This window comes from Triticum urartu, chromosome 7A (assembly GCF_056163025.1).
Source record: "Triticum urartu cultivar PI428250 chromosome 7A, HENAU_Tu73, whole genome shotgun sequence".
Classification (NCBI taxonomy): domain Eukaryota; kingdom Viridiplantae; phylum Streptophyta; class Magnoliopsida; order Poales; family Poaceae; genus Triticum; species Triticum urartu.
Window position 1 is genome coordinate 643,444,370 of NC_141879.1, and position 26,853 is coordinate 643,471,222.

At 48.5% G+C, this 26,853-nt stretch overlaps 2 protein-coding genes across 2 annotated transcripts; both read left to right on the top strand.

Moving 5' to 3' along the window:
- The first annotated feature begins 20,236 nt into the window (after positions 1-20,236).
- On the top strand, positions 20,237-21,295 carry LOC147960982 (uncharacterized). The gene has a single exon (XM_087533613.1). It carries the CDS (start codon positions 20,237-20,239, stop codon positions 21,293-21,295), a length of 1,059 nt encoding a protein of 352 aa, XP_087389739.1.
- An 891-nt stretch (positions 21,296-22,186) lies between these two features.
- LOC147960983 (uncharacterized) lies at positions 22,187-22,876 on the top strand. The gene has a single exon (XM_087533614.1). The coding sequence runs from the start codon at positions 22,187-22,189 to the stop codon at positions 22,874-22,876; it is 690 nt and encodes a 229-aa protein (XP_087389740.1).
- The last annotated feature ends 3,977 nt before the right edge of the window (positions 22,877-26,853 follow it).

Below are 26,853 nucleotides of genomic sequence, written 5' to 3' on the forward strand. Positions count from 1 at the left end.
GGACGTTCATGCCCGTCATTGAGCCCATAGAGTTTTCCTTTGATGCACCAACCTAGAGTCTAGGAAAGAGCATGGGAGCGCACATCACCATGGGACGTATTGGAGACGTTTACCGCAATGATCTCAAGGATACTATCTACCAGATTTGTGGGCGCCGAGATGAGCAATGAGAGATGATCAGCACCAGGAAGGATAGATCAATTGCAGCTTTCATCTAGGAGTTAAACCAACACATTCAACGCCAGGAGAACCAGATGTGTGCAGGCATGATAGACCTAAAGAAGGTGATGACAAGAATCACGGAGCTGGAAGAAGAACTCAAGGCTACACGCGGAGATTATATGGAGGAAATCAAAGTATTAGTGGAGAAGAATGACGACCTGACCAGGAAGCTAGGAGTTTTCATGGGAGATCCCGCGCCAGGAGGAGAAGATGACGATTCCACTTGCCCGAGGAACTATATCATCATCGACGACACCGACTCGGATCTAGATGACAGCGGATATCATGGAGTCTTCATCGGAGCAATTTTTCTAGTCGACCACCATCACAGTAGTAGTGTTCCACCATGTATATAGCATAGTCCAAGCACTTTTATAACGATAGTCCTAGACCGATTGTATGCCCTTGTTTGATTGAATGAAGTGATTTTGTGTGCATTTGCCTCATGTGCATTTGGGTAGTGTTTTCTCTCTAGACCTCATTCTATTCTATATTCTCATCTTTTCTAAACCCTCAGATGCCTCTGAGACGTGACAATGGATTTGCTTTCCTACCGGAGCTCACTCAGTTGATCCAGCAGCAGAATGCCTTGATGCAGTTGCTAGTCCAGAATCAGAATCAGGGGAACAACAACAACAACCCACCACCGCCACCACCTGTTGATCACTTAACCCGTTTTCTTAGGCTGAATCCGCCGGTGTTCTCCAGTAGCACCGAGCCGATTGTTGCAGATGATTGGCTCTGCAAGACAACAAGGGAGTTGACCACGGCAGGATGCACAGATGCGGAAAAGGTGAAATTTGCCGCACATCAGCTTAAAGGACCCGCAGCATCATGGTGGGAGAATTTCACAACCACTTACCCTATCGACACTGTCACATGGGATCAGTTTCAGCGGGCTTTCCGTACTGCCCATGTTTCAGTAGGAGCTATGGCCATGAAGAAGCGTGAGTTTCGCAACGTGCGCGAAGGAGGACGGACAGTTGGCTAGTATGTGGATGACTTTAGTAAGCTAGCACGTTATGCCCTAGATGACGTTGCTACGGATGCAGCTAAGCAGGAGAAGTTTCTGGAAGGACTGAATGATGAGTTGAGCATGCAGTTGATGGTAGCAAGCTTCAACAACTACCAAGAGTTAGTAGATCGCGCTCTTATGATTGATGGGAAGTAGCAGCAGATTGAAAACCGTAAGAGGAAGTATGGACAAGGGAAGTACAATTCTGGAGCTCAGCAGAAGCCGCGTTTTACCCCTAAACCGGGAGGACCTTTTCAGCATACCCATGGGGGAGGAAGCTCGCACAATCATAATGGCCCCAAGAATGGTAATGGGAATGGAAGAAGCAACGGCCAGAACCCTACCAACCCGTCAACACCAGCCAAGAGAGACTTGAGCCAAGTCACTTGCTTTAAGTGTCAGAAGACTGGACATTATGCCAATGAATGTCCTGAAGCCCAGAATGGAAATGGCAATGGAAGCTCTGGGAAGAAGCCGAAGGCTTTCAATAGGGGACAGGTGAACCACGTTAACGTGGAGGAGGTTGAAGCTCAACCAGATGCAGCAATAGGTAAGTTTTTGGTTAAGTCATTTATTGCACTCGTTCTTTTTGATACTGGTGTATCGCATTCATACATCTTAAGGGGATTTGTGGATAAGTATAAACTGCCAACCCAAGCCCTTAGGTCACCCATGTTAGTAACCTCGCCTGGAGCAGAGTATATGGCTAGTCTATGGTGTGATCAGTTACCATTAAGGATTGGTAACTATGTATTTCCCTCGGACCTAATAGTATTGGAATCTCAAGGATTGGATGTGATATTAGGCATGGATTGGTTATCGAAGTATGAAGGGAACATTGAATGTGCCAGTAAGTCAATTTTTCTTGCGACGCCAGAAGGAAGAAGGATCAAGTATGTATCCCGGCATGTGCCGAAGAGGACTCAAGTAAATTCCTTATCAAGAGTTGTGCAGGAGGAAGTACCAGTGGTGAAGAATTTCCCTGACGTATTTCCAGAGGAGTTTCCAGGCATGCCACCGGATAGAGATATTGAGTTTTTGATTGAGCTTTTGCCAGACACGGGGCCAATATCTAAGAGACCATATAGGATGCCTGCAAAGGATTTGGAGGAGATTAAGAAGCAGATTAAAGAGTTACTAGATAAAGGTTATATTCACCTAAGTTCTTCGCCTTGGGGATCGCCAGTACTTCTACTGGAGAAAAAGGATGGATCGTTAAGGATGGTTGTTAATTATCGAGGATTGAATGAAGTAACAATCAAGAACAAGTACCCACTACTGATGATCAATGATCTGTTTGATCGATTGCAAGGAGCTAAGGTATTTTCCAAGATCGATCTGCGATCAGGATACCATCAGTTGAAGATTCGAGAACAGGATATACCTAAGACGGCTTTTACCACCAGGTATGGGCTGTACGAGTATACCGTTATGTCATTTGGTCTGACTAACGCACCTGCCTATTTTATGGACATGATGAACAAAGTGTTTATGGAGTTTTTGGATAAGTTCGTCGTAGTGTTCATTGATGATATTTTGGTTTACTCGAAGAATGAAGAGGAGCATAAGGAGCATTTGCGTTTGGTACTTGAGAAGCATAGAGAACATCAGTTATGTGCCAAGTTTAGCAAATGTGAGTTTTGGTTGAAGGAAGTTGGATTCCTCGGACACGTTATATCCGGAGAAGGTATAGCAGTAGATCCCACCAAGGTTGTCACTGTGACAAATTGGGAAGCACCAACAATAGTTGGAGAGATCCAGTGTTTTCTTGGACTCGCGGGATACTACTGAAGATTTATTGAAAATTTCCCAAAGATTGCGAAGCCAATGACGGAATGTTGAAGAAGGATACCAAGTTCAAATGGACTGAGGAATGTGAGGCCAGTTTCCAGGAGTTGAAGAAACGTTTGGTTACATCACCAGTGTTGATTTTGCCGGATCAGAACAAGGATTATGAGGTGTATTGCGACGCTTCACGTCGAGGACTTGGAGCAGTGCTTATGCATGAGGGAAGAGTTGTTTCATATGCCTCACGACAGCTTAAGCCTCATGAGTTGAATTATGCCACGCATGATTTGGAGTTAGCAGCCATAGTGCATGCATTAAAGACTTGGAGACATTTTCTCATTGGAAACCATTGTGAAGTGTACACAAATCACAAGAGTTTGAAGTATATTTTCACGCAGAAGGAGCTAAATCTCAGGCAAAGGAGATGGTTGGAGCTCATCAAGGATTATGACATGAGATTGCAATATCATCCCGGAAAGGCTAACGTAGTAGCCGATGCGCTGAGCCGTAAAAGGCATGTCAACACACTAATGACGGGAGATTTACCGAAGGAGTTAGCCGAGGACCTTCGTGAGCTATGTTTGGAGATAGTTCCGAGAGGCTATGTAGCAGCATTGGAGATTCAGTCTACCTTGATGGATAAGATCAGAGAACCTCAGAAGACTGACAAGGAGGTTGCCTCTATAAAGGAGAAGATGAGCAAAGGAAAAGCTAAAGGATTTCGAGAGGATGAGCACGATACCCTATGGTTTGAAGACCGTGTTTTTGTGCCCAATGACCCGGAGATCAGGAAGTTAATTCTGCAGGAGGCCCATGATTCACCATATTCGATTCACCCAGGAAATACCAAGATGTATTTGGATTTGAAGGATATTTTCTAGTGGACTGGAATGAAGAAGGATATTGCAGAGTATGTAGCAGTTTGTGATGTATGTCAGAGAGGAAAGGCAGAGCATCAGACGCCAGTAGGATTGTTACAGCCATTGCCAATACCCGAATGGAAGTGGGATAAGCTAGGCATGGATTTTATCACAGGTTTGCCCAGAACTCGTTCAGGCTATGACTCGATTTGGGTTGTAGTCAATCGTTTGACAAAGGTAGCTCATTTCATCCCAGTGAAGACTACTTACACCAGTGCTAAGTTGGCAAAGATATACATGACCAGGATCGTATATCTGCATGGAGTTTCGAGGAGCATTGTATCAGATAGAGGAACCCAGTTTACCTCAAAGTTTTGGAATCTGTTGCACGAAACTTTGGGTACCAGGCTAGAGTTCAGTACAGCTTTTCATCCGCAGACAGATGGACAGACCGAGAGAGTCAATCAGATTTTGGAGGATATGCTGAGAGCTTGTGCGCTAGATTATGGATCTAGTTGGGACGACAATTTTCCATATGTAGAGTTCTCTTACAACAACAGTTATCAATCCAGTTTGAAGATGGCCCCTTTCGAAGCCTTGTACGGAAGGAGGTGCAGGACCCCATTGTCGTGGGATGAAGTTGGAGACCGCCAGTTGTTTGGATCGGATTTGATTAAGGAGTCTAAATAGAAGGTGAAATTGATTCGCGACAGGCTCAAGGTAGCCCAGTCCAGGCAGAAGAGCTACGCAGATTCTAAACGTAAGGAAACAATTTACGAAGTTGGAGACTGAGTTTATCTTCGAGTATCTCCACTTCGAGGAGTTAAGCACTTTGGAGTTAAGGGAAAGTTAGCGCCACGTTTTGTAGGACCATACAAGGTTTTGGAGCGTACGGGAGAAGTAGCCTACAAGATGGAATTGCCCGAAGGATTGTCAGGAGTTCATGATGTATTCCACGTTTCCCAATTGAAGAAGTGCCACACTGAGATGGCTGATATACCGCTGAGAGATACAGTGCCGCTGGAAGCGATTCAGTTGGATCGTGATTTGACCTATGAGGAGAAACCAGTCAAGATTCTTGAGTATGCCAGCCGAGTCACCCGAAGCAAGGTTATCAATTTTGGCAAAGTTCAGTGGAGCCACCACACAGAGGATGAAGCCACCTGGGAGCGAGAGGAAAATCTGCTGAAGGACCATCCTCACCTATTTTCTAGCCAACCCGAATCTCGAGGGCGAGATTCATCTTAAGGGGTAGGTTTGTAACATCCCAAATTTTCAATTTGGAATGTTATACATTAGATCATCACTGCATATCATATTTTATTTGCTTTTGGGTTTGATCCTAAGAAATTCTACGCAACTCAAGGACCATCGGAGAGAGTTGGGGATTTCGTTATTTTCATATTTGAGTTTTCTCAAATTTTGAAAATAGGATCATTTGATTTTATTTATTTTATCTTCAATTATTTCTATTATAAAAATATGAGAGACGGAATAAAATGACTTTCCCAAAGTAAAGAAATATTGAGGATTTAATAATAAAATCAAATAAGATTTTATTTTGGAGTTTTTGCTATTTTATTTGAATTTAGGAAAAATGCGCATTTTTCAAAATTGCATTTAGGCCCCAAATAAATGTTCATCTTGTCCGGCTTGATTTTAGAAGCCGGGGAAAATTTATTTCGGGATTTTTGGATTCTGTTTACTATTTCTTTTATTTGTTTCTCTGCGTGTAATTATTAAAAAAACGCGAACCGACTTTGGGCCGTGTTCGGCCAGGACTCCGTCCGGCCGGGCCTTTATAAGGCGCCACCCCGAGCCCATCAGCCCAAGCCGCGCCACGCCAAAAACCCTAACCCTAGCCCCAATCCGCCACCGCCGCCGCGTGCCGCCACCGCCGCCGGACCCCGCCGCCCGAGCCGCCGCCGCCGCCGCCGGACCCCGCCGACCCCGACGCCCGCCGCCAGAGCCGCCGCCGCCCTGCCGAGGTTGACTACCGCCCCGCCGCCGGCGGTTTTCCTTGAGAAAACCGTTCGGTTTTCCGTTGGGTTTCGTTCATTTTTTTAGATCCGTTTTTTATTTAGATCGGTTTATTTCCGATTTAGTTTATTTAGCGAGCGTTCGCTCGTTCGTTCGTTTTAACGGACGCGTTCACCATTTAGTTCCAGAAAACAAATGTTCGTTCATTAATCTGTTCGTCGTTTTTCTTTTTCTCGGATTTTCCGTGATTATTTCTGATCGCGATTTCTGATCCGATTTTCGTTCTAGTATAAGTTTTCGCTCGTTTATCGGAATCAGGCTATTCAAGCGCCTGGAGTTTCGTCTCGAAACCCTCTTTCCGTTTAACTAACTGAAATAAGATTTTGCTGATGTAAAATTTGACTTAGATCCAGATTAGTAAATGAATCTTGTTTCTTTTGCCGTTTGACTTTCGTTGTTTCGTTCGATTTGATTCTTTTTGCCAACCAGAGTTCTTAAGTTGAACTTTCTGGTTAGATCTCTTAATTGAGTTTTACCTGTGCATTAGATAAGTACTTATTGTATGCTTGTTTGTTTGCGATAGAGTACCCGGAGTGCGCCGCTTGCTACTTTGAATCTCTAGGTTTCGCGGATCATCAACAAGGCAAGTAACACTTTAATCATATCTCTTTACTACCCAGTTTTTATTGCATTAGATCAATCCTCAAACATTGCATGATTATGATCTAATTAAATTGTGGGTTTTGGGAAGTAGATGAGGTAGTACCTATTACCTGTTTTATTATCAAACCCTTGGGAGTTACTTCTACGTTTGCTTATATTGCCATGCTATGCTAGTAGACGTGGATTGGGTGAGTGTATCCATGACAGATGTGAGATTGGTAAATTAATGGTTTATTTAAGGTGGCAACTTAAACACACATCTGGGTGGATTGAGGCACCTGGGTATTCCAGCGGTTGCCTATTTTTCTTTATGGACCGCCACGCAGGCTCAAAGGGGATCATGAGATTATTTATAATAGAAACTTCCGTGTGCAGCCACAAGCTACCATGGGCTCTAGCATAGTTGACTAAGTCGTGCGAACTCTTACAGTGGTAGACTAGCAGATGTAGGGGATGTAGGTTGGTACTGTCTACCCGATCGTAAGGTGCTAGCGCTTCTGAAAGACTATGTCTCGGTCATCCGTTTCTCAAACATCATGTAGTGCGAGAATCCCAACGGAGGAGATCGAGTCTTGTGGGGAAAAGTGCGCAAACCTCTGCAGAGTGTATAAACTAATCATGGTTAGCCATGTCTCTGATTATGGACGTCTTGAGTATCTAGTACTTGGATTATCATGTGAATCTCATCATGTTACTTTAATTAATATTGTTGGGTTTTAATGATGATGCTTAATTGGGATTGAGAGGGTGTCTACACTCTCAATGCTTAACAACTACCATGATAGTTAAATAAAATTTATTCCTTTGCAGTAGGGAAAATTTGGCTTTACGTAGAACTGTAACCATAGAGCTTTCCACCAGCCATATATGCATGTAGTATAGCTTTATTCTTTGATTACTCTCAATGTGTTACACTGCCAGCATATTCCATGTGCTGACCCGTTTTCGGGCTGGAATGTTCATGTTGCAGACTTTTCAAACGATGAGTAAGGTGCCTTTAGGTCATGGTTCTATACTCAGTGATGCCGTTGGAGTTGATGGACTCGCTTATCTTCCAAGCCTTCCGCTGTTACCGTTGTTAGATGGCCTTAAGACATATTTATTGTAATAAGTTCTCTTTTGAGATGTTTGATGTAATAAGTGTGTGATTGCTACTCTGTTATAAATCCTTCAAGTACTGTGCGTGTCAGCATTATTGATCCAGGGATGACACTGATGCACAGAGATCAGACTGGTTGAGGTCTGGTCACTACATCTGGAGTGAAAACAAGGCCTTCAGAGCAGACAGTGCTACCTGTCGAAGCAGATCTCTTGTTGGGTCCCGATAGCTCCTTAGAGATGGATTCAGAGATAGATGACCAGTCCTATTCCCCCACTGAGGTGTATGCTCTGACTTGGCACAGTTATACTGCTCATATCATGCATACGGTGTCTTGCATTGCATAGTTTAGACATCATATACACAATATTCAACACCATGTTCTTAGTTCAGACATCATATTGAATGCCCTCTGTTTAGTATATAAATCACATATGTGAATTAAATGATGCGATCCTGATTACTTACATAACATGTAGGTGAATTATGTCATGCGATCATGTTTAGTTATTCATCATATCTTTGAATTATGTTATGCTATGCTATCCAGTTTAGATAGACATCATATATGTGAAATTATGTCATGCTATTCGTTTTAGTTAAACAATATACATGTCAACTATTTCATGCCCTCTTTTTTCCACACTATTTATTGCATCTGTCTCTCATACAATGTTTGTACATTCAACTATGTTTCCTGTTTATCAGCCATTTGAATTGGAGCGGGTGATGCCAGTATCTAGCGGACTAAAAACATGGTCTTCAAATGAAATAGTGCTACCTCTTGGTGGAGATAGCACCCCACTTGTACATGCACAAGAACCAGCCCTACCACACATAACCCAAACTCTCGCAGATTGTACCGCTACTGCGATGAACAGAGAACCAGCTTCACCCAATCTAACCCCAACCCCAGCCGATAGTAACCCAGTTGCTGTTGACACAACACCATCTCCACCATAGAGCTCCCAAAAAAGAGCAGTTAGTAAGGCAGCTCCAGTGCCCAAAGGGCCAGTACTATCATGGCGAACCCCAACTCCACCAGTTAGTACGCCTATTCCTGTGGAGGAAGCACAACCAGCTAGTCCTAGTTTAGCATATATCGCATTTGATGTTGTTAAATTGTATGTGCGTATCTTCCCATCTTGGAAATATTATACTGAAGATGAAGGAAAATGCCAGTTGCAGGTGTTTGTCCAGGAGTTATGTGTAAGTAATGTTATTCATGGCAATTACTTTGGTTCGTCCCATACATCCTACCTCCATGATGGTTATAATACAACAAATTTTCCCATTTTTCTCTATAGAGAAGGACCGATTTGGAAACTCAGGATGAGGTAACCTGTGCTAATACCTCTGCTATCTTCAAGAATGCTTGTTGGCAGTATCGGAATTACCTAAAGAAAACATACTTCATCGGCAAAGAAACTCATCAAATTCCCTTACGTTCTCCTGAGACACATTTACTGGACGATGACTGGGAACGCCTTGTTCTATACTGGTCCCGAACCAAGAATGTGCTAAGGTCTATGAGCTAATTTTCTATTTTTAAGTATTATATTCTTGTGCCTTACTGTACTCTGTTCATGTAGAACAAGTGCCTAAACCTGAATAACAACTGTTCTAATTTAAGATTCCATTGCTATCATAGCTCAAAAAAGCGCTTGGCGTTAATTGTGCGTTTTGCCACCGCCTTGCACTTTACAGACCAAAGCGCATGCTTATGCGCAGTTATGCATAGATTATGCGTAGTTATGCGCAATGCGTTTTGCCAACGCCTAGAGCCTAGGCGCTTAAGCGCTCGCTTAGGCGCGCCTTTTTTAACTATGATTGATTTGCTCTTGTATCACTGTATTTACTCATACAAACTTATTTTTAAATTGAAGGATCCAATCGAAACTCCAATGGCACAGCAGGTATGTTCACGCATGTTTCTTTAACAGGTTTTCTCTTATCAATAGCTCTGTTGATTTCACTTGCAATTGTGTATACAATTGACTTTCATATCATGCACATTACTAGCATCAGAACAGAGCCAATAGAGTTGTTGTACATGTAGACCCGTGGTACCCATCTGAAATCTTGTTATGCCGTGTAGTTTCCCACGCTTTGTATTCTTTCACTGCTGCTTTGTCTTGAACTGATATGATTTGAACCGTGTCTCTATTTTGATTTGGCAAGACAATGCAGTGACCATAGGACATAGATATATGTTTGTTTGATGCTTTTATTATGTACTAGTACTTGGCAATAGAAGACTTGGTAGTTTAACCCTGTCCACCTTACTAATGAACTAGTTCACCGAAATGAGTTTCATATACTAGTACATGCTAAACTTGTTATGTGTCTGCTTGTTTCTTCTTTTAGAATGCTGACAGAATATTGGGGAAGAGTGTCTTATTAAGCAATGGTAAAGGAAGTCATGCAGATAAGGTTCAGGATAGTGACACATCCTTGTTGGTCTCCAAAAAAGCTGATAAAACAGCTAAGGAAGACAATCTTGAAGACAGGGAGACAATCCCACCTGTCTTGGTTTAGTGTTCGAGTTACTGGCCACTACCGCTTGCACAAGCTATTCAAACTCACTCTCTGAATCAGTTCGGTTTCTTGAGTCTCAACTACAAGCAGAAAGACATCGATCAATTGTGCTGCGACAAGAAGCGGAAGGACTGCGGAAGTCCCTGGAGCATTCAGATGCATACTTTCTGGTACAACAGCAAGCGTTGGAGGATTTTAGCACCAAACAGGACAAAGCTAATCATCTTGCTAAGCTTATTGCCAGCATGGTGGATACCCATGATAACGTTTCTTGAGCTCTTCTGAAGTTGTTTCAGTTATGCTCTTGTTTTGCGGTCACGTTTATTTGCACTGGTGGCCAATTTTGACGGCCAGTGTATGTAATGTGCTGCTTTGTTCCCTATATTTGCACTGGTGGCGAACTTTGATGCCGAGTGGATGTAATATGTGTAATAGCGGTAATAGGCTAGCGTTAATTGCTTGCTTATTTATTTCCTTTTTGTCTTGTTTAGTTGTTTGCTTGTAGTCACTGCAGTTCTTTTTCTGTTTTTTTCTAGTGGCCACAATAGCCTATTTTTGGTAACTAGGCCAAAATAATCATGGCAACACACGGACTGTTGTAACCATGGGCCTCCCGCAGGCCGTATGATCCATGGGCCTTCGTCCGGCCGTAGGATCCATCGGCCTTCTATACGGGCCTTAGGGTCCATGGGCCTTCTACAGGCCGTAGGGTCCATGGGCCTTCTACGGGGCGTATCATCATTTCGCCAATCATGGGCCGTACTATTCATGGACCATAACGGGCCGTTAATAGACCATATTTTATAACTCTATGAAAACAGCCCAACGGGTTTTTTTTGACATGAAAACGGCCCAACGTATTAACGGTCCGCAAACGGGCCGACTGTAACGACGGGCTGAATTTGGCCCACAAGCAGAAAATGACAGTAACGGGCCGTATGTAACCGAATGCTGCAAATGAGGCCAAGAATCAATGGGCCCTGAGAAGGCCGAAAGATAACTTGGGCTGGAAACGGCCCAATGGAATAACAGGCCGTTAATGGGTATAAAGTGATACACTGTTCATTACGGGTCAGTTTCACCACGGGCCGTTAATGGGCCAAGAGTTACAAAGGTCCTCATATGGGCCGAAAGAAGTCATGGGCCACACATGGGACGGAAGTTAAAACAGGCTGAATCATATTGGATGACCCAGATGACGCTACAGGGCCTAATTCGGAAAGGGCATAACGGGCCCTGGGTTAGCGGGCTGTAAATGGGCTATATGCGAACAGGCCGTTAACAGGTTTTCCCTGGGCCGACCCGCCACCTTTTGACCAAGTCAAACGGGCCGGCCTTTTCACAGGAATGGGCCTTTGTTGGGTCGTGCCATGTGTCGCCGTATCATAGGTGCCTTTGGTCCAATGAGCGGATGACATCTGTCCCAACAGTGAGCCGACACGTGTTTCCTCCAGCCAATGATGATTTTACACGTGGAAAATCCCCATTGGTTGGGGCTGTTAACGGGTTATCGGATCCGAAACCCGACCCGATAGCTTAACGACGTTCAGTTACGGTGGATGCCACGTGTCGGTATGATATTTTTGGTAATGTCATGGAACACTTCTACGACAGCACAGGTATGACTATCTTGATTGTGTCATAAATTTGTCATGGATGTACATGCATGACAAAAAACGCGACCTACTGTGACAAACACGTATCATCACGGAAGTGTATTTTTTTGTAGTGCCTCCATCCATAATCCCAATGGCAAGTTGGAATAACTCAACATGCTGCGCACCATATCCATAAGTATACGGTTGCGCCTTTCAGCTACTCCATTTTGCTGAGGCTCGCCCGGCATTGAATATTGGGCTATTATGCCAGTCTCCTGCAAGAACTTCACACAAGGTCCAGGGACTTGGCCATATGGAGTGTGCCGACCGTAGTACTCTCCCCCATGGTCAAACCTTACTATCTTTATTCTTTTATCATGCTGATTTTCAACTTCAGCTTTGAATATTTTAAATTTACCCAACGCTTCCGATCTTTCTTTGGTTGGATAAATATAACCATAGCGAGAGTAATCATCTGTGAATGTTATGAACGAGTCATATCCATCCACACTTTTTAGCAGAAATGGTCCACAAATGTCAGTGTGGATGATTTCTAGTGTGCCTGTGCTATGGATTACTCCTTTTTTGATTTTTTATATACTTTCCTTTAATAAAATCTATGCATTTTTCTAAGTCCAAGAATTCTAACGGAGCAAGAATTTCACTTTTGACTAATCTTTCTATTCTCCCCTTGGAAATATGGCCCAAGCGACAGTTCCATAATTTCGATGAGTCGAATGTTCTCTTTCTTTTCTTTTGTTCTTTATTCGACGCGGAAACAAGTTCTTTCACATTGCATACATAATAAACTTTTTCACGAAGTGATAACAAATAAAGCTCATCGTGTAGTAAATCATCAACCACATAAGCATTATTTAGCCATATGGCACACTTGCCATGTCCAAAATAACATTCATAATTATCTTTGTCCAACCAAGAAACACTAATTAAGTTTCCATGAAATGATGGAACAAATAAAACATCTCTAAGTAGAAGATTGAATCCATCAACTAACTCTAAGGAGATGTCACAGACAGCTTCAACTTCTTCTTCAACTCTGTTTGCCACTTCAATCCGTCTTTCGCTTCTTTGCGTAGTCCGCGTCGAATCAAATCCCTGTAAAGAATTTGCAACATGAACAGTTGCTCATGAGTCAATCCATCAAGTGGATTTTGAAAACTGTGTATACAGGGATTCATTTACAAATGAAACCATATTGTTACCTATTTTTGCCATGATTGACTTTAGCCAATCAGGGTAGTTGATCTTGTAATGCACTGTCTTCTTAGAGTGGAGACATGTGTCTTTGTCCACTGGGAAAGGCTTCTTCTGATGCTGATAGGGAGCTTTACCATGTGACTTTGGAGGGGGGGACTTTTGCTGTTCTTCTTGCAATTCTTTTTCTTCTGATCCTTCACATAGTTGAGAGAAACCACCATGTGAGGCTTTGAGTCTGCCCTCTTCTTGGACACACATTGCTATTGTCTTTTCAATGTCCCATGTTCCAGGTGACATATTGTAGTTTACAACAAAACTTTCAAACTCCTTTGGCAGTGAAGCCATGACCAGATGAACTAGGAGCTTTGGTTTGATCTCCAGATCCTCATCCATGGGCTTGAGCTTTGCTGCCATATTGCTCATCCTGAGGATGTGCTCTCTTATTCCATGACTACCACCTGTGTAGTGTTCTGTCACCAGTTGCTTTAACACCTGGGTGGCATATATCTTTGAAGAGCCAGTCAACTGGCTCTTTATCTTTGTAAGCAATTCCTCTGCGGAAGTGCACTCTGCAATGGTGCCCAAAATGGTGCTCTCAATTGTATTCTTTATAAATGCCATGCAGTTTTTGTTTGCATTGACCCACTTTTGATTTTCTATTGAGTATGACATCTCCAAAGGAGCATAATCCCCCCTCTTTTTATCCCACACAGCATCATCATCAGTGGCCGCTCTTACTGGCTTTGTAGGTCTGACCGGCTATGGAGTGTCCACAACGCAGTCCAGCTCAGCACAGAGAAATGCTAGTTCTACTTTCTTCCTTCACTCAATGTAATTGTCACCTCTAAGTATCGAAACCTCTTTTAGGCAACTCATCAAGTGAAAGCCTCCTAAAATCACAATTTAAGTGAGATTAGTATACAATCACATGCATTAATCTAATGTTGGTCAAATTAAACATACAATTGTCTAGGCAATTAAATCTATATTACCGTTAGGCAAAATATTAGAAATAAATGCACCTTTAATTTTAGTAATAAAACATGATCATGTTATTAACAACGTTGGTCATAAAAAATAACATAATCATATTCATTTTAAAAATCACTTTAACATGCTCTTAAAACCTTAATTCTTTTTAAACTTTTATGTACTTTATAAAAGAGCACTATTAATTATTTACGCAGCGGAAAAAACATGTATAAACAATTCATGAAAATTTTACATTTTACAGAAGCTTTTCTTTGACTAAATAAAAATTCATGAACTGTATTATTTTCTTTGTAAAATTCATGAACATTTCTTTTTCTGAAAATTTTCCATTTTCATTTTTAGAAACTTTTTCTGTTTACTTTACTATTTTCTAAGCAAAAATTTCTGTTGGAAAAAATTGCATAGAAAAACTATTTTAAATCTACCCAAAATCTGGACAAAAACACTAAAAAATTGAAACGGGAGCTGAGCCCCCGCGTGGGCCTGGCGAGCGAGGCCGACAGCGAGGGAAAACGGCCCACGACTTGCTCTCTGAGGCGCGCCACGTGAGCCGGCCTTCCCTCGGCCTGGGCCGCCTCCTCTTTGGCCCAAAAGGCCCACTGTGCCGGCGCCGCCCAATCCTGGCCGTCGGATCAAATCCGACGGTCACGCACGCGGATCGGCGGATCAAAACTGGTGCCCAGCGCCAGCAGGGGGAACCCTAGTTCATTTCCTCACCACGCACCTCTCCCTGCATCTCGCTCCGCGGCGGCGGATCTCCAGCAGCGGTCCGGCCGCGCAGGCGGCAAGCTGCTACCTCTTGAGCACTGCGTTGGATTTCCCCGAAGAGGATAGGATGATGAAGCAAAGTAGCGTAAGTATTTCCCTCAGTTTTTGAGAACCAAGGTATGAATCCCGTAGGAGGCCACGCACAAGTCCCTCGTACCTACACAGAAACAATAGCTCAATGCAACCAACGCGCTTAGGGGTTGTCAATCCCTTCACGGTCACTTACGAAAGTGAGATCTGATAGAGATGATAAATAATATTTTTTTGGTATTTTTGGTATAGAGATGCAAAGTAAAAAGTAAAAGCAAAGCAATAATAAAGTGATGGAGATTGATATGATGAGAAAGAGACCCGGGGGCCATAGGTTTCACTAGTGGCCTCTCTCAAGAGCATAAGTATTCTATGGTGGGTGAACAAATTACTGTTGAGCAATTGACATAATTGAGCATAGTTATGAGAATATCTAGGTATGATCATGTATATAGGCATCACGTCCGAGACAATTAGACTGACTCCTGCCTGCATCTACTACTATTACTCCACTCATCGACCGCTATCCAACATGCATCTAGAGTATTAAGTTAAAAACAGAGTAACGGCTTAGGCAAGATGACATGATGTAGAGGGATAGTTTCATGCAATTTGATAAAAACCCCATCTTGTGATCCTCGATGGCAACGATACAATACGTGCCTTGCTGCCCCTTCTGTCACTGGGAAAGGACACCGCAAGATCAAACCCAAAGCTAAGCACTTCTCCCATGGCAAGAAAAACCAATCTAGTAGGCCAAACCAAACTGATTATTCGAAGAGACTTGCAAAGATAACCAATCATACATAAAAGAATTCGGAGAAGATTCAAATATTATTCATAGATAGACTTGATCATAAACCCACAATTCATCGGTCTCAACAAACACACCGCAAAAAAGAAGATTACATCGAATAGATCTCCACGAGAGAGGGGGAGAACATTGTATTGAGATCCAAAAAGAGAGAAGAAGCCATCTAGCTACTAACTATGGACCCGTAGGTCTGAAGTAAACTACTCACACTTCATCGGAGAGGCTCGGATGATGATGTAGAAGCCCTCCGTGATCGATGCCCCCTTCGGCGGAGCTCAGGAACAGACCCCAAGATGGGATCTCGTGGATACAGAAAGTTGCGGCGGTGGAATTAGGTTTTTGGCTCCGTCCCTGATCGTTTGGGGGTACGTGGATATATATAGGAGGAAGAAGTACGCCGGTGGAGCTTCAAGGGGCCCATGAGGCAAGGGGCGCGCCCTAGGGGAAATAGGTTAGTCCCAAAAATAATATAAAAGTGGAAAATAAAGCCCAATATAGTCCAAAACAGTAGATAATATAGCATGGAGCAATCAAAAATTATAGATACGTTGGAGATGTATCACAAGCCGACGAAGGCGTCAGACGCCTCCGCGCCGCGCGAGACTCCCTTCTTCATCTCCTCCGACCGCCACCTAGCAGAGATAAAAAAGAGAAGCCCGACGGCCTTCTCTTCCCCTCGTGCCCGACAACGTTGTGGCGATGCGGCGACGCCTTCCCTGTCAAGCGGTTCAGCGGCGGCGCCCTTTGCCGGTGACCGCGTGGCTGTCCGGTGCTCTTTGCTCCGTTTCAGGGTAGGTTCTTCATCCGATGCCTCGGCTTGTCGATGCGGATCCGGATCGAGAGGAACGGCGCGGCCTTGCGGCGGCGCTCTTTGCCGGCGAGGCCCGAGGCCCTACTCCGGTGAACTTTTAGGGGTTTTTTGTTTGCTTTTCTCTGCCCTGCTAGGGTTCTTCTGGAGGGATCTTTTTTTCTTTCTCTGTTTATACTTTGCACTGAAAATCATAGCCTAGCATGGCCTGATACCATTGATAGATCCTTTGGATCAGAGTAGGCTAGATCATCCTGTGAACCTACCTTCTCCTTTGGCTGACGAGCTCGAGCCAGAGGCCATCGTGGTGCTGTGGCGCACGATGATAGAGGAGTGTGGGTGAGGTGGTGGCGGCGTAGCTTCCCATCGGCCTAGCACAACCCTAGATCGGATTGGTGTGTTGGCGGTGTTGTGGTGCACGGTAGACCTCGTGATGCGTGCCCCGGAACCCCACTTCTTTATATTGCGCTGGCGACAGGGGCCCACCAACCATGGTTTGGTTGGGTGCCCCCGATCAGGGCGCGATGCAAGGGCACGTTCGACCCGTTAGGCTCGAACGGGAGAGAGATCAATCTAACACCTAGCAGATGTGAAAAGAGTCGAGTGAACTCGATTCATTCGTGACAATGGTGTCAGTAACGAACTAGTATACAAGTTTGTCACTGCAGCGGTAGGTTTGTTGGTTTCATGATTAATTCATTTTAGTTGTATATCAGTGGATGACTGGAGAACGAGGAGCCACTTATTATGGTGCAACCGACACAACACTCTCATGCATGGATACGAAATTCCGGCGAGAGGCCAAAGTGGTTGGAGTAGGGCGGCAACATGTGCGATCGATGCCCCGTGCCCAGTGCAAAGGTGCTCTGCTCCCATGTTCGATCGCAGCTCCAAGCGCGCCTGCTTCTGACCCCTTCTTGGTCTCTTCTGACAAGGGAAAGCTAAACTAGAAGGCGACAGAGAAAAAGAATTATCCCGTGCGTATGTACGTGCAGAGATATATGCATATTCTATTACTTGTATCTGTTGGCCTCCGTCGGTAGCTAGGAATTGAGCTCCCATGCCCCGCGCCTCTCGCCGACGGCCACTTCGGCCCCGGCGACTACCAAGCTGAACGGCGGCCGCCTCGGCCCCGCCGCCCACTCCTCAGTCCCCCCCTTCCCCCTCCCCGCTCCCGCGTGCCTGGATGGGCTCGCCCCTCCCTGTCGGTGGACGCGGCCGCGAGCTCCGCTGGATCCGCTGGATGGATTCCAGCCCTTCAGCCTCTAGATCCATCAGCCCTGATGCGCCGCGATCCTACCGCGCCGTGCTGTGCGACGAGCCCCTCGTGTCCTTTGAGGGCGGGTCGCCGCCGACCACGCGCCCTGGGCTGCGCTCCGAGATCCACCGCGTCGGCCCCGAGTAGCCTTGGGAGACGGCCCGCGGCCACAAGCGCCCGCGCCACCGCTCTCCTCGTTGTCGCCAACAAGATCCAGCCCCGCCTAGGCACCCCCCGCCGGTGGCTGCACCGGGCGAGTGCCCGCGCTGCTTCAGCACTACCCACCCCCGTTCAGAGTGCCGCCGCGCCATTTGCTGCCGCCACTGTCATTTCCCGGGTCATGTGGCCCGCGACTGCACTGCCCCGCGTTCCCAAGCCTCCTCCTCCACCGAGGCGCCGTCCAAACGCCTCTGCGTGTCTTCTCCGTAGACGGGTCACCCCTCCCATTCGACGGCCTCTGCTGCCTCGGGCGCGAGTGTCGCCGGCCCCAGCCACTCCATGTCCCCCGGGAGTGGGGGTCGGTCCTCGCCCGCCCAGACGTCACAGACGCGCTCGCCCCGCGAGTGCCCTTCCACCGCATCCAGCACGACGCCGGTCGTGCTCTCCGGCCACCCTGCCCTCCGCCCGGCGTCGGTTGTCTGCTACCTGCGGTGCACGGCCAGGTTGGTCGCCACCGAGAAGGAGCTGAGCGAGCGTGCCCTCACCGCCACCGTGGCTGGCAACTGCTCCGGAGTTCGCCGCGAAGACGTGGCGGCGCTGCTGCACGAGCGATTCCACCTTGCTGGTGACGAGTTCTTCGTCCATAGCCGCGGCCACGAAGAATTCCTCCTTAAGTTCTCCACGACGGAGGCCCGCGCCAGGGTGGCCTTGCGGCCGGTGCGCTCGCCGCGTTTCCGTCTCATCGTCCACCCCTTGAGCCATTCCGCAGGCTGCGAGCGAGTCCAGCCACGGTTTCGCGTCGACGTGGAGATCGCCGGCCTCCCCGACCAGGCATGGCATCGGTCGTCCGTCGAGGCCATGCTCGCTCCTTTCCTTGAGATTGAGCATCTCCTCCCCTCCACCCGCGATGGCAGCGACATGTCCAGGTTCCGGTTCTCGGCGTGGACCGCTAACCCCGACGCCATCCCCCGGTCCACTGACTTGCTGCTCCCGGAGACGGATGCCGTCAACGCGGATGCCGATCCCGACCGGGCAGAGCGCTTCGTCAGGCACACCATTCGCAGGCCGGTGCAGATCTTCGTTACCGCCTCCGAAGACTTCCGACGTCCGATGCCTCCCGCCGCCAGGCCGCCCTCGCCGGGTGACGGCCATGACGGCAACGGCAACGACTTGTCCCCCTGCCCCCCAAATGGCCTCGGCGCCATGAATTCCCACCGCGCTCCGGCCAGGCACCCAAGTCAGGACGCCGGGACCCTGGGCAGTCCGGCCACCGACGCCGCCGCCGCACTGCGCCTCTCGTACAGCGGCTGGCAAGGAATCCTGGGCCCCACACCCATCCGCTGCCCACGTGCCTGCTTCCGGGCCCTCTCTTTCCCAACGGGTCACTCCTATGGCACAGGGGCCCAGCGCTGTGCCCGCTGCAGACGCTCATATGCGGGCCATAGCCTCAATGGTCAACCAGTTAACGAGTTCGTCGCTCCAGGATAACAACGTGCTGCCTCCCCTGGCTGGTGTAGACCAACACAGGCTTGCCTCGCGTCGGCAGCCTGTGCCCAACCACGGCATGTCAGACCCACCCTCGGGGTCAGTGACAGTGATGGATGCCCTGCGCTCCCCCGACAGAGCTCCTTCTGCCCATCCTACGGTTGACAGTTTGGGGCAGGCTGACAGCTGCTGTGCTAATCCCAGCTCCCCACCGCCCTGTGGCCACCAATAGGCCCTGCCAATGGCTGCCTCCTAGGAGCTATCTGTCCCACCCCCTGTCAGCGTGCTATGTGCCCACTTCCCCAGGGGCCAGCCAGCGACGTGCATGCCCCCGAGAACCAGGGACCAATCAGCGCCGTGTAAGATCCCGAGGCACACAGACCTACCAGCACCGCGCATGCTCATGGGTCCCAAGGGCCAACCCGCCCACATGATGCACACGACGCATCCATCCCATGCAATGATTTCCCCATGCAATCCGGGCGCCATCCAGACTGCCGATTGCTCCGATCGCACGGCCTGGGAGCAGCTAGAGCGGTTCATCTCCTCTGTGCAGCAACCCAACGTGCCACTGCTTCCCCCTCCAACGTCGCGTCGATGACGCAACGCCATCCCCCTGTACTACACACCAAGGCGCAGTGGGTGGATTGCTAAGGTGGATAGGGGCCTCGACTCTGAAATGAAGGCAAAGCGGGTCTTGCTTCGACGGCTCGGCCAGCTGTAGGAGGATGAGCCCATCTCTGACTCCATCCTCGAGAAGTATGCACACATGTTCGACCGTCCCCTGGCCGTTGAGACGATCACCGTGCTCGCAGACTTCCATGGTTGGGAGGTGCCAGCCAACCCATCTGAGGCCGTGCAGGCCCCCTCAGCCCTCATTGCGAAAGCATAAAGCATGACTCACGCGGTCACGGACCCCCGAGGACTTCTATGTGTGTTTATGGAGTACGACCAATGTGTTATCTTTTGGAACGTGCGAGGCCTCAACTGCCCCGCCAAACGCAGCGCCGTCCCCTCCGTCATCCTCTCCGCTAGCCCATGTATTGTGTGCCTCCAAGAAACAAATATTTCTGCCTTCTCGTCGTCCCTTGTCTGCGAAACGGTGGGTGCTCAATTCGCCGACTACTTCTTCCTTCCTGCCATGGACACGCGCGGTGGAATCCTACTCGCCTGGCAGAACGACATCGTCTCCCTCTATCACCCCACCATCGCCGACCACTTCATCAACGCGTTGGTGTCCCCACGAGACGGCAGCCCGCACTGGTGGGTGACTGGGGTCTACGGGCCACAACAAGACCAAGACAAGATCGCATTCCTCTCTAACCTTCACGATATGAGATCCTGCTGCGCCGGCCCTTGGCTTATTGGGGGTGACTTCAACATGATCGCGACCGCAGAGGGCAAAAGCAATGGCAACCTCCATCGAGCATCCATGCGCCGATTTCGGCACTTCATTGCGGATGAGGGGCTAAGGGACTTATATCGCCATGGCCACCGCTACACATGGTTTAATGAGCGCGAGACCCCGACACTTGAGCGCATTGATCATGTGCTTTGCACTGCTGGGTGGGCGTCCGATCATCCAATCTACATGCTCAGTTGCTTGTCATCTGCGGCCTCGGATCACGCTCTGCTCTACATCGACGCCCTCCCTCGATCCTCCAAGCATAGGCGCTTCCACTTCGAGCGGTTCTGGCCCTCCCTCCCGGAATACCACGACACGGTGGCGCAGGCTTGGTCCTCCACACCCCACGAGCCAGGCCCGTTCAGGCGCATCTTCACAAGGCCGCGTGCCACCGCCAGGTGCCTGCAGCACTGGGGCTCCAGGACAGTGGGAAACGTCTCCCTGCAACTTTTCGTGGCTCGGGAGCTCATCGTGAGGTTGGATGCCGCGCAGGACATGAGAGTTCTATCACCCGTCGAGGCCTGGTTCCGATGGAAGCTCAAAGCCTCGTACTTGGGGTTAGCGTCGCTAGAGCGCTCTCTCGCCCGGCAATGAGCGCGCTTCAACTTCCTCAAGGCCGGCGACACGAGCTCCACTTTCTTCCGCCTTCATGCTGCTCAGCGCGCGTGAAAGAACCACATATTCCGGCTGTGGGTCGCAGGCAACCCTATGCTAGGGCAGGCAACGATAGCCGAGGCGGCGTTTGACCACTTCACGACGATTCTTGGCTCAAGCAGTGAGCGCGCCACCTCCATTAACCTCGATGCTCTCGACCCTCGATCGTTTGAGCTGCACGATCTGGAGCTCCCGTTCTCGGAGGACGAGATCTGGGGTGCCATCCGGCAGCTACCGAAAGGCCGGGCCCCTGGCCCCGACGGGTTTACCTCGGAATTTCTCTGTGCTTCATGGACGATCATCACGGATGACTTTGTCGCTGCATTTGACAAGCTCTACTCCCTCAATGGCCATGGGTTTCAGCGGCTCAATGAAGCACTCCTGCTCTTGCTACCCAAGAGGCAAGACGCAAGCACGCACTCGTATTACCGGCCGATCAGCCTGATCCATCTCTTTGCCAAGCTCTTCGCCAAGATCCTCTCGCTCCGCCTCATGCCCCATCTTGGAGAAATGATTTCCGCCAACCAGAGCGCGTTCATTGCTGGCCGCTGCATTCACGAAAACTTCATGCTCGTCCAACAGACCGCGCGACAACTCCACAACCTCAAGAGACCGCGGGTCCTTCTCAAGCTCGACATTGCGCGGGCCTTCCACTCCGTGTCCTGGGCTTTTCTTCTGGAGACTATGTGACACCTGGGGTTCGGCCACCGGTGGCGCGAATGGATATGCATCCTTCTTGGCACGGCCAGCACACGCGTCCTCACCAACGGCGCCCCCGGGCCGCCCATCTCCCATCGCTTTGGGCTGCGGCAAGGGGACCCCGTCTCCCCCATGCTGTTCATCATGGTGATCTACACGCTCAACAACCTCATCTACCGGGCGGCTAGCCAGGGCGTGCTACAACGACTAACCGAGCGGCACATGGCCTCGAGCGTCTCCATCTATGCCGACAACGTTGTCATTTTCTGCCGACCGGACAAGCAAGACCTGGATGCCATCCGTGAGCTATTTCGGATCTTTGGGGACGCATCGGGACTGCATACCAACTTCGTCGAGTGTGCCGCTTCTCCCATCCAGTGCGCGGACGCGGACCGAGCCGCGATCACCGCGAACTTTGCATGCCCGCTTCAGGAATTCCCCACCACCTACCTTGGCCTGCCGCTGTCTATCCACAAGCCCAGCGCCACCGCCCTGCAACCCATCATCGACAAGCTGGAGCGTAGATTATCGCCGTGGTGGGCATCCATGATATCCCGGGGCGATCGACAAGCCCTGTGTCGCCACGTGCTCTCGGCCATGCCCACTCACATCATGCTGGCAATGACCATCAACCCGCCGATTCTCAAGCGCATCAACCACCTCATCCGCAGCTTCCTATGGCATGGCCACAAAGACGTGAGCAGCGGACACTACTTGGTCAATTGGCGCCGGGTTTGCAGACCCATCTCCCTTGGCGGCCTCGGCATCCCGGATCTTCAGCGCGCTGGCATCTCGCTTCGGGCACGGTGGCTCTGGCTATAGAGAACTGATGCCACATGGCCGTGGTAGCACCTCCACATCCCATGCTGCCCGGAGGTCCAGGGCATCAACTACCTGGACGCTTGGCAATGGCGTATCGTGCAAGTTCTGGGAGGACCATTGGCTGGACGGGCACAACATGTTTGAGCTCGCACCCTTGCTTTACTGTAGGATGTCCAAGCGTCGACGCAAGGCACACACGGTGCTGGAGGGCCTGGTGAACCGGACGTGGATCGCCGACATCCAAGGGGCCATGGGCGCGGCCATGGCTGTGCAATACGTCTCGCTCTGGCGACGGCTTCGCCACCTGACCCTGACCGATGAGGCGGACCGCCTGTCCTAACGCTGGACTAGCACCGGAGCATACTCTGCCAGCTCCTGCTATCATGCCCTATTCGCCGGCTCCGCCATAGACCCGCACTGGCGCATCACCTAGAGATCATGGGCACCTCTACGCATCAAGTTCTTCATCTGGCTTGCACTTCAGGGCAGGTGCTGGACCGCCGATCGGCTTGCACGTCATGGCCTACCCCATGAACCGCGCTGCCTTCTATGCGACCAAGAGCCAGAATCCATGCAGCATCTGCTCGCGGGATGTTCCTTCTCCCGCCAGGTATGGCATGAGGTGCTCTCCTGGTGTCATTGCACCACCACAATCCCTGACCAGGACACTAGTAGAAAACATGGCTATGGTCCAGGCCGGCTCAGCCCATTAGTCCCGGTTCAGTCTAGAACCGAGACCAATGTGGGCATTGGTCCCGGTTCGTGAGCCCAGGGGGCCGGCCGGGCCACGTGGGCCATTGGTCCCGGTTCGTCTGGACCTTTTGGTCCCGGTTGGTGGGACGAACCGGGACCAATGGGCCTCGCTCCTGGCCCACCACCATTGGTCCCAGTTGGTGGCTTGAACCGGGACCAAAGGCTTCCCTTTAGTCCCGGTTCATGTCATCAACCGGGACCAATGAGGTGCCTATATATACCCCCTCGCGCAAGAGCAGAGCACAGTGCTCTGTTTTTTCTGGCCGAGGGGGAGAGGGCTTTGTGGTGCTCTAGCTCACCTCCTATGCACATGAGGTGTTCGATGGAATGCCCGAGCCACACTACTTAAGCTTTCTCCTCTCGAAGCTCGACCTCCAAGCTCCATTTTCCTCGAGATTTGTCTAGATTTAGCGGTCCGTCACGCCCCGTCCCCGTCTTCACCGCCGTCGATCACCCGCGCTGATCTCATCACCGACACCACCGTGGTGAGCCTCTTGTTCTTATCTTCTTTCTCAAAGGAAAAATATTCTTACTTGTATGTTTAGATAGATACTTGTATCATTTTCTTACATTTATTATTGCATCTTATATAGTGCGATGGTTTTGGTATCCGCCCCCGTCGGCCCTCGTCCTGTCTATGATTCGGATTTGGTATGTATATTATCTTTATAACTATTGGTTCATTTATTGTTTATGAAAATTATGCCGACCAACGTGACATAGATTTTATTTATCTAGGATGTATGTGAATCAGAAATGCCAACCGACCCTATTATCGAGAGGTTAAATTTAGTTGAAGAAGAAAACAATTTGTTGAAGGAAAAAATAAAAAAAATTGAGGAGGAGAAGATGATATTGGAGTTGCATGTTGCGGATGTCGTCAATGATCACAAGATCAAGATGGATGCAATGCGCTTGAAGATTAGAAAGATTAGAAAATATGCCATTCATACCGAGGCTTGGTATCATTATGCCGTTGGATCAATTGTTACCTTGGTTGCGATTATGATCGCATTTGTTTTCGCATTGAAATGTTTTACATAGTTTCAATGTATGGTTTAATTAATTAGATGCTCTGGAGAGCTATATGTTGTTAGATGAGAACTATGTATGCACTTTGGTTTTAATGTGATGATGAACTTCTATTAATTTGGACACTTAATTATATATAATGCACGCAGATGAACCGGCAATGGATGTACGGTGATAGACACACCCGCGAGTACATTAAGGGCGTGCATGAGTTTCTCGATGCAGCTGAGGCAAACAAGCAGAATGGTTTTATGTGTTGTCCATGGACTGAATGTGGGAATACGAGGTCTTACTCTAACCGGAAAATCCTTCACTCCCACCTGCTTTACAAGGGTTTCATGCCACACTATAATGTTTGGACGACGCACGGAGAAATAGGGGTTATGATGGAAGACGGCGAAGAAGAAGACTACGATGACAACTATGTGCCCCCTGAATACGGTGATGCTGCAACGGGGGGAGCTGGTGAAGATCAAGAGGAACCAGACGATGTGCCCAATGATGCTGCAACGGGTGAAGCTGCTGAAGATCAAGAGGAACCAGACGATGTGCCCGATGATGATGATCTCCGCCGGGTCATTGTCTTTGCAAGGACGCAATGCATTAGTCAAAAGGAGAAGCTGAAGTTCGATCGCATGTTAGAGGATCACAAAAAAGGGTTATACCCCAATTGTGAAGATGGCAACACAAAGCTTGGTACCGTACTGGAATTGCTGCAGTGGAAGGCAGAGAATGCTGTGGCTGACAAAGGATTTGAGAAGCTACTGTAAATATTGAAGAAGAAGCTTCCAAAGGATAACGAATTGCCCGACAGTACATACGCAGCAAAGAAGGTCGTATGCCCTCTAGGATTGGAGGTGGAGAAGATACATGCATGCCCTAATGACTGCATCCTCTACCGCGGTGCATACAAGGATCTGAACGCATGCCCAATATGCGGTGCGTTGCGGTATAAGATCAGACGAGATGACCCTGGTGATGTTGACGGCGAGCCCCTCAGGAAGAGGGTTCCTGCGAAGGTGATGTGGTATGCTCCTATAATACCACGGTTGAAACGTCTGTTCAGAAACGAAGAGCATGCCAAGTTGATGCGATGGCACAGTGAGAACCGAAAGAAAGATGGGAAGTTGAGAGCACCCGCTGACGGGTCGCAGTGGAGAAAAATCGAGAGAAAGTACTGGGATGAGTTTGCAAAGGACCCAAGGAATGTATGGTTTGCTTTAAGCACGGATGGCATTAATCCTTTCGGGGAGCAGAGAAGCAATCACAGCACCTGGCCCGTGACTCTATGTATGTATAACCTTCCTCCTTGGATGTGCATGAAGCGGAAGTTCATTATGATGCCAGTTCTCATCCAAGGCCCTAAGCAACCCGGCAACGAAATTGATGTGTACCTAAGGCCATTAGTTGAAGAACTTTTACAGCTATGGAATGGAAACGGTGTACATACGTGGGATGAGCACAGACAGGAGGAATTTAACCTTAAGGCGTTGCTGTTCGTGACCATCAACGATTGGCCCGCTCTCAGTAACCTTTCAGGACAGACAAACAAAGGATACCATGCATGCACGCACTGTATAGAGGACACTGAAAGTATATACCTGGACAAATGCAGGAAGAATGTGTACCTGGGCCATCGTCGATTTCTTCCGACCAACCATCAATGTCGAGAGAAAGGCAAGCATTTCAAAGGCGAGGCAGATCACCGGAAGAAGCCCGCCATGCGCACTGGTGATCACGTGCTTGCTATGGTCAATGATTTACACTACATAATCTTTGGAAAGGGTCCCGGTGGACTAGCTGTTCCGAATGACGCTGAGGGACACGCACCCATGTGGAAGAGGAAATCTATATTTTGGGACCTACCCTACTGGAAAGACCTAGAGGTCCGCTCCTCAATCGACGTGATGCACGTGACGAAGAACCTTTGCGTGAACCTGCTAGGCTTCTTGGGCGTGTATAGGAAGACAAAAGATACACCTGAGGCACGGGAGGACCTGCAACGTTTGCACGAAAAAGACGGCATGCCTCCGAAGCAGTATAAAGGTCCTGCCAGCTACGCTCTTACGAAATAAGAGAAAGAAATCTTCTTTGAATGCCTGCTCAGTATGAAGGTCACGACTAGCTTCTCGTCGAATATAAAGGGAATAATAAATATGCCAGAGAAAAAGTTTTAGAACCTAAAGTCTCAT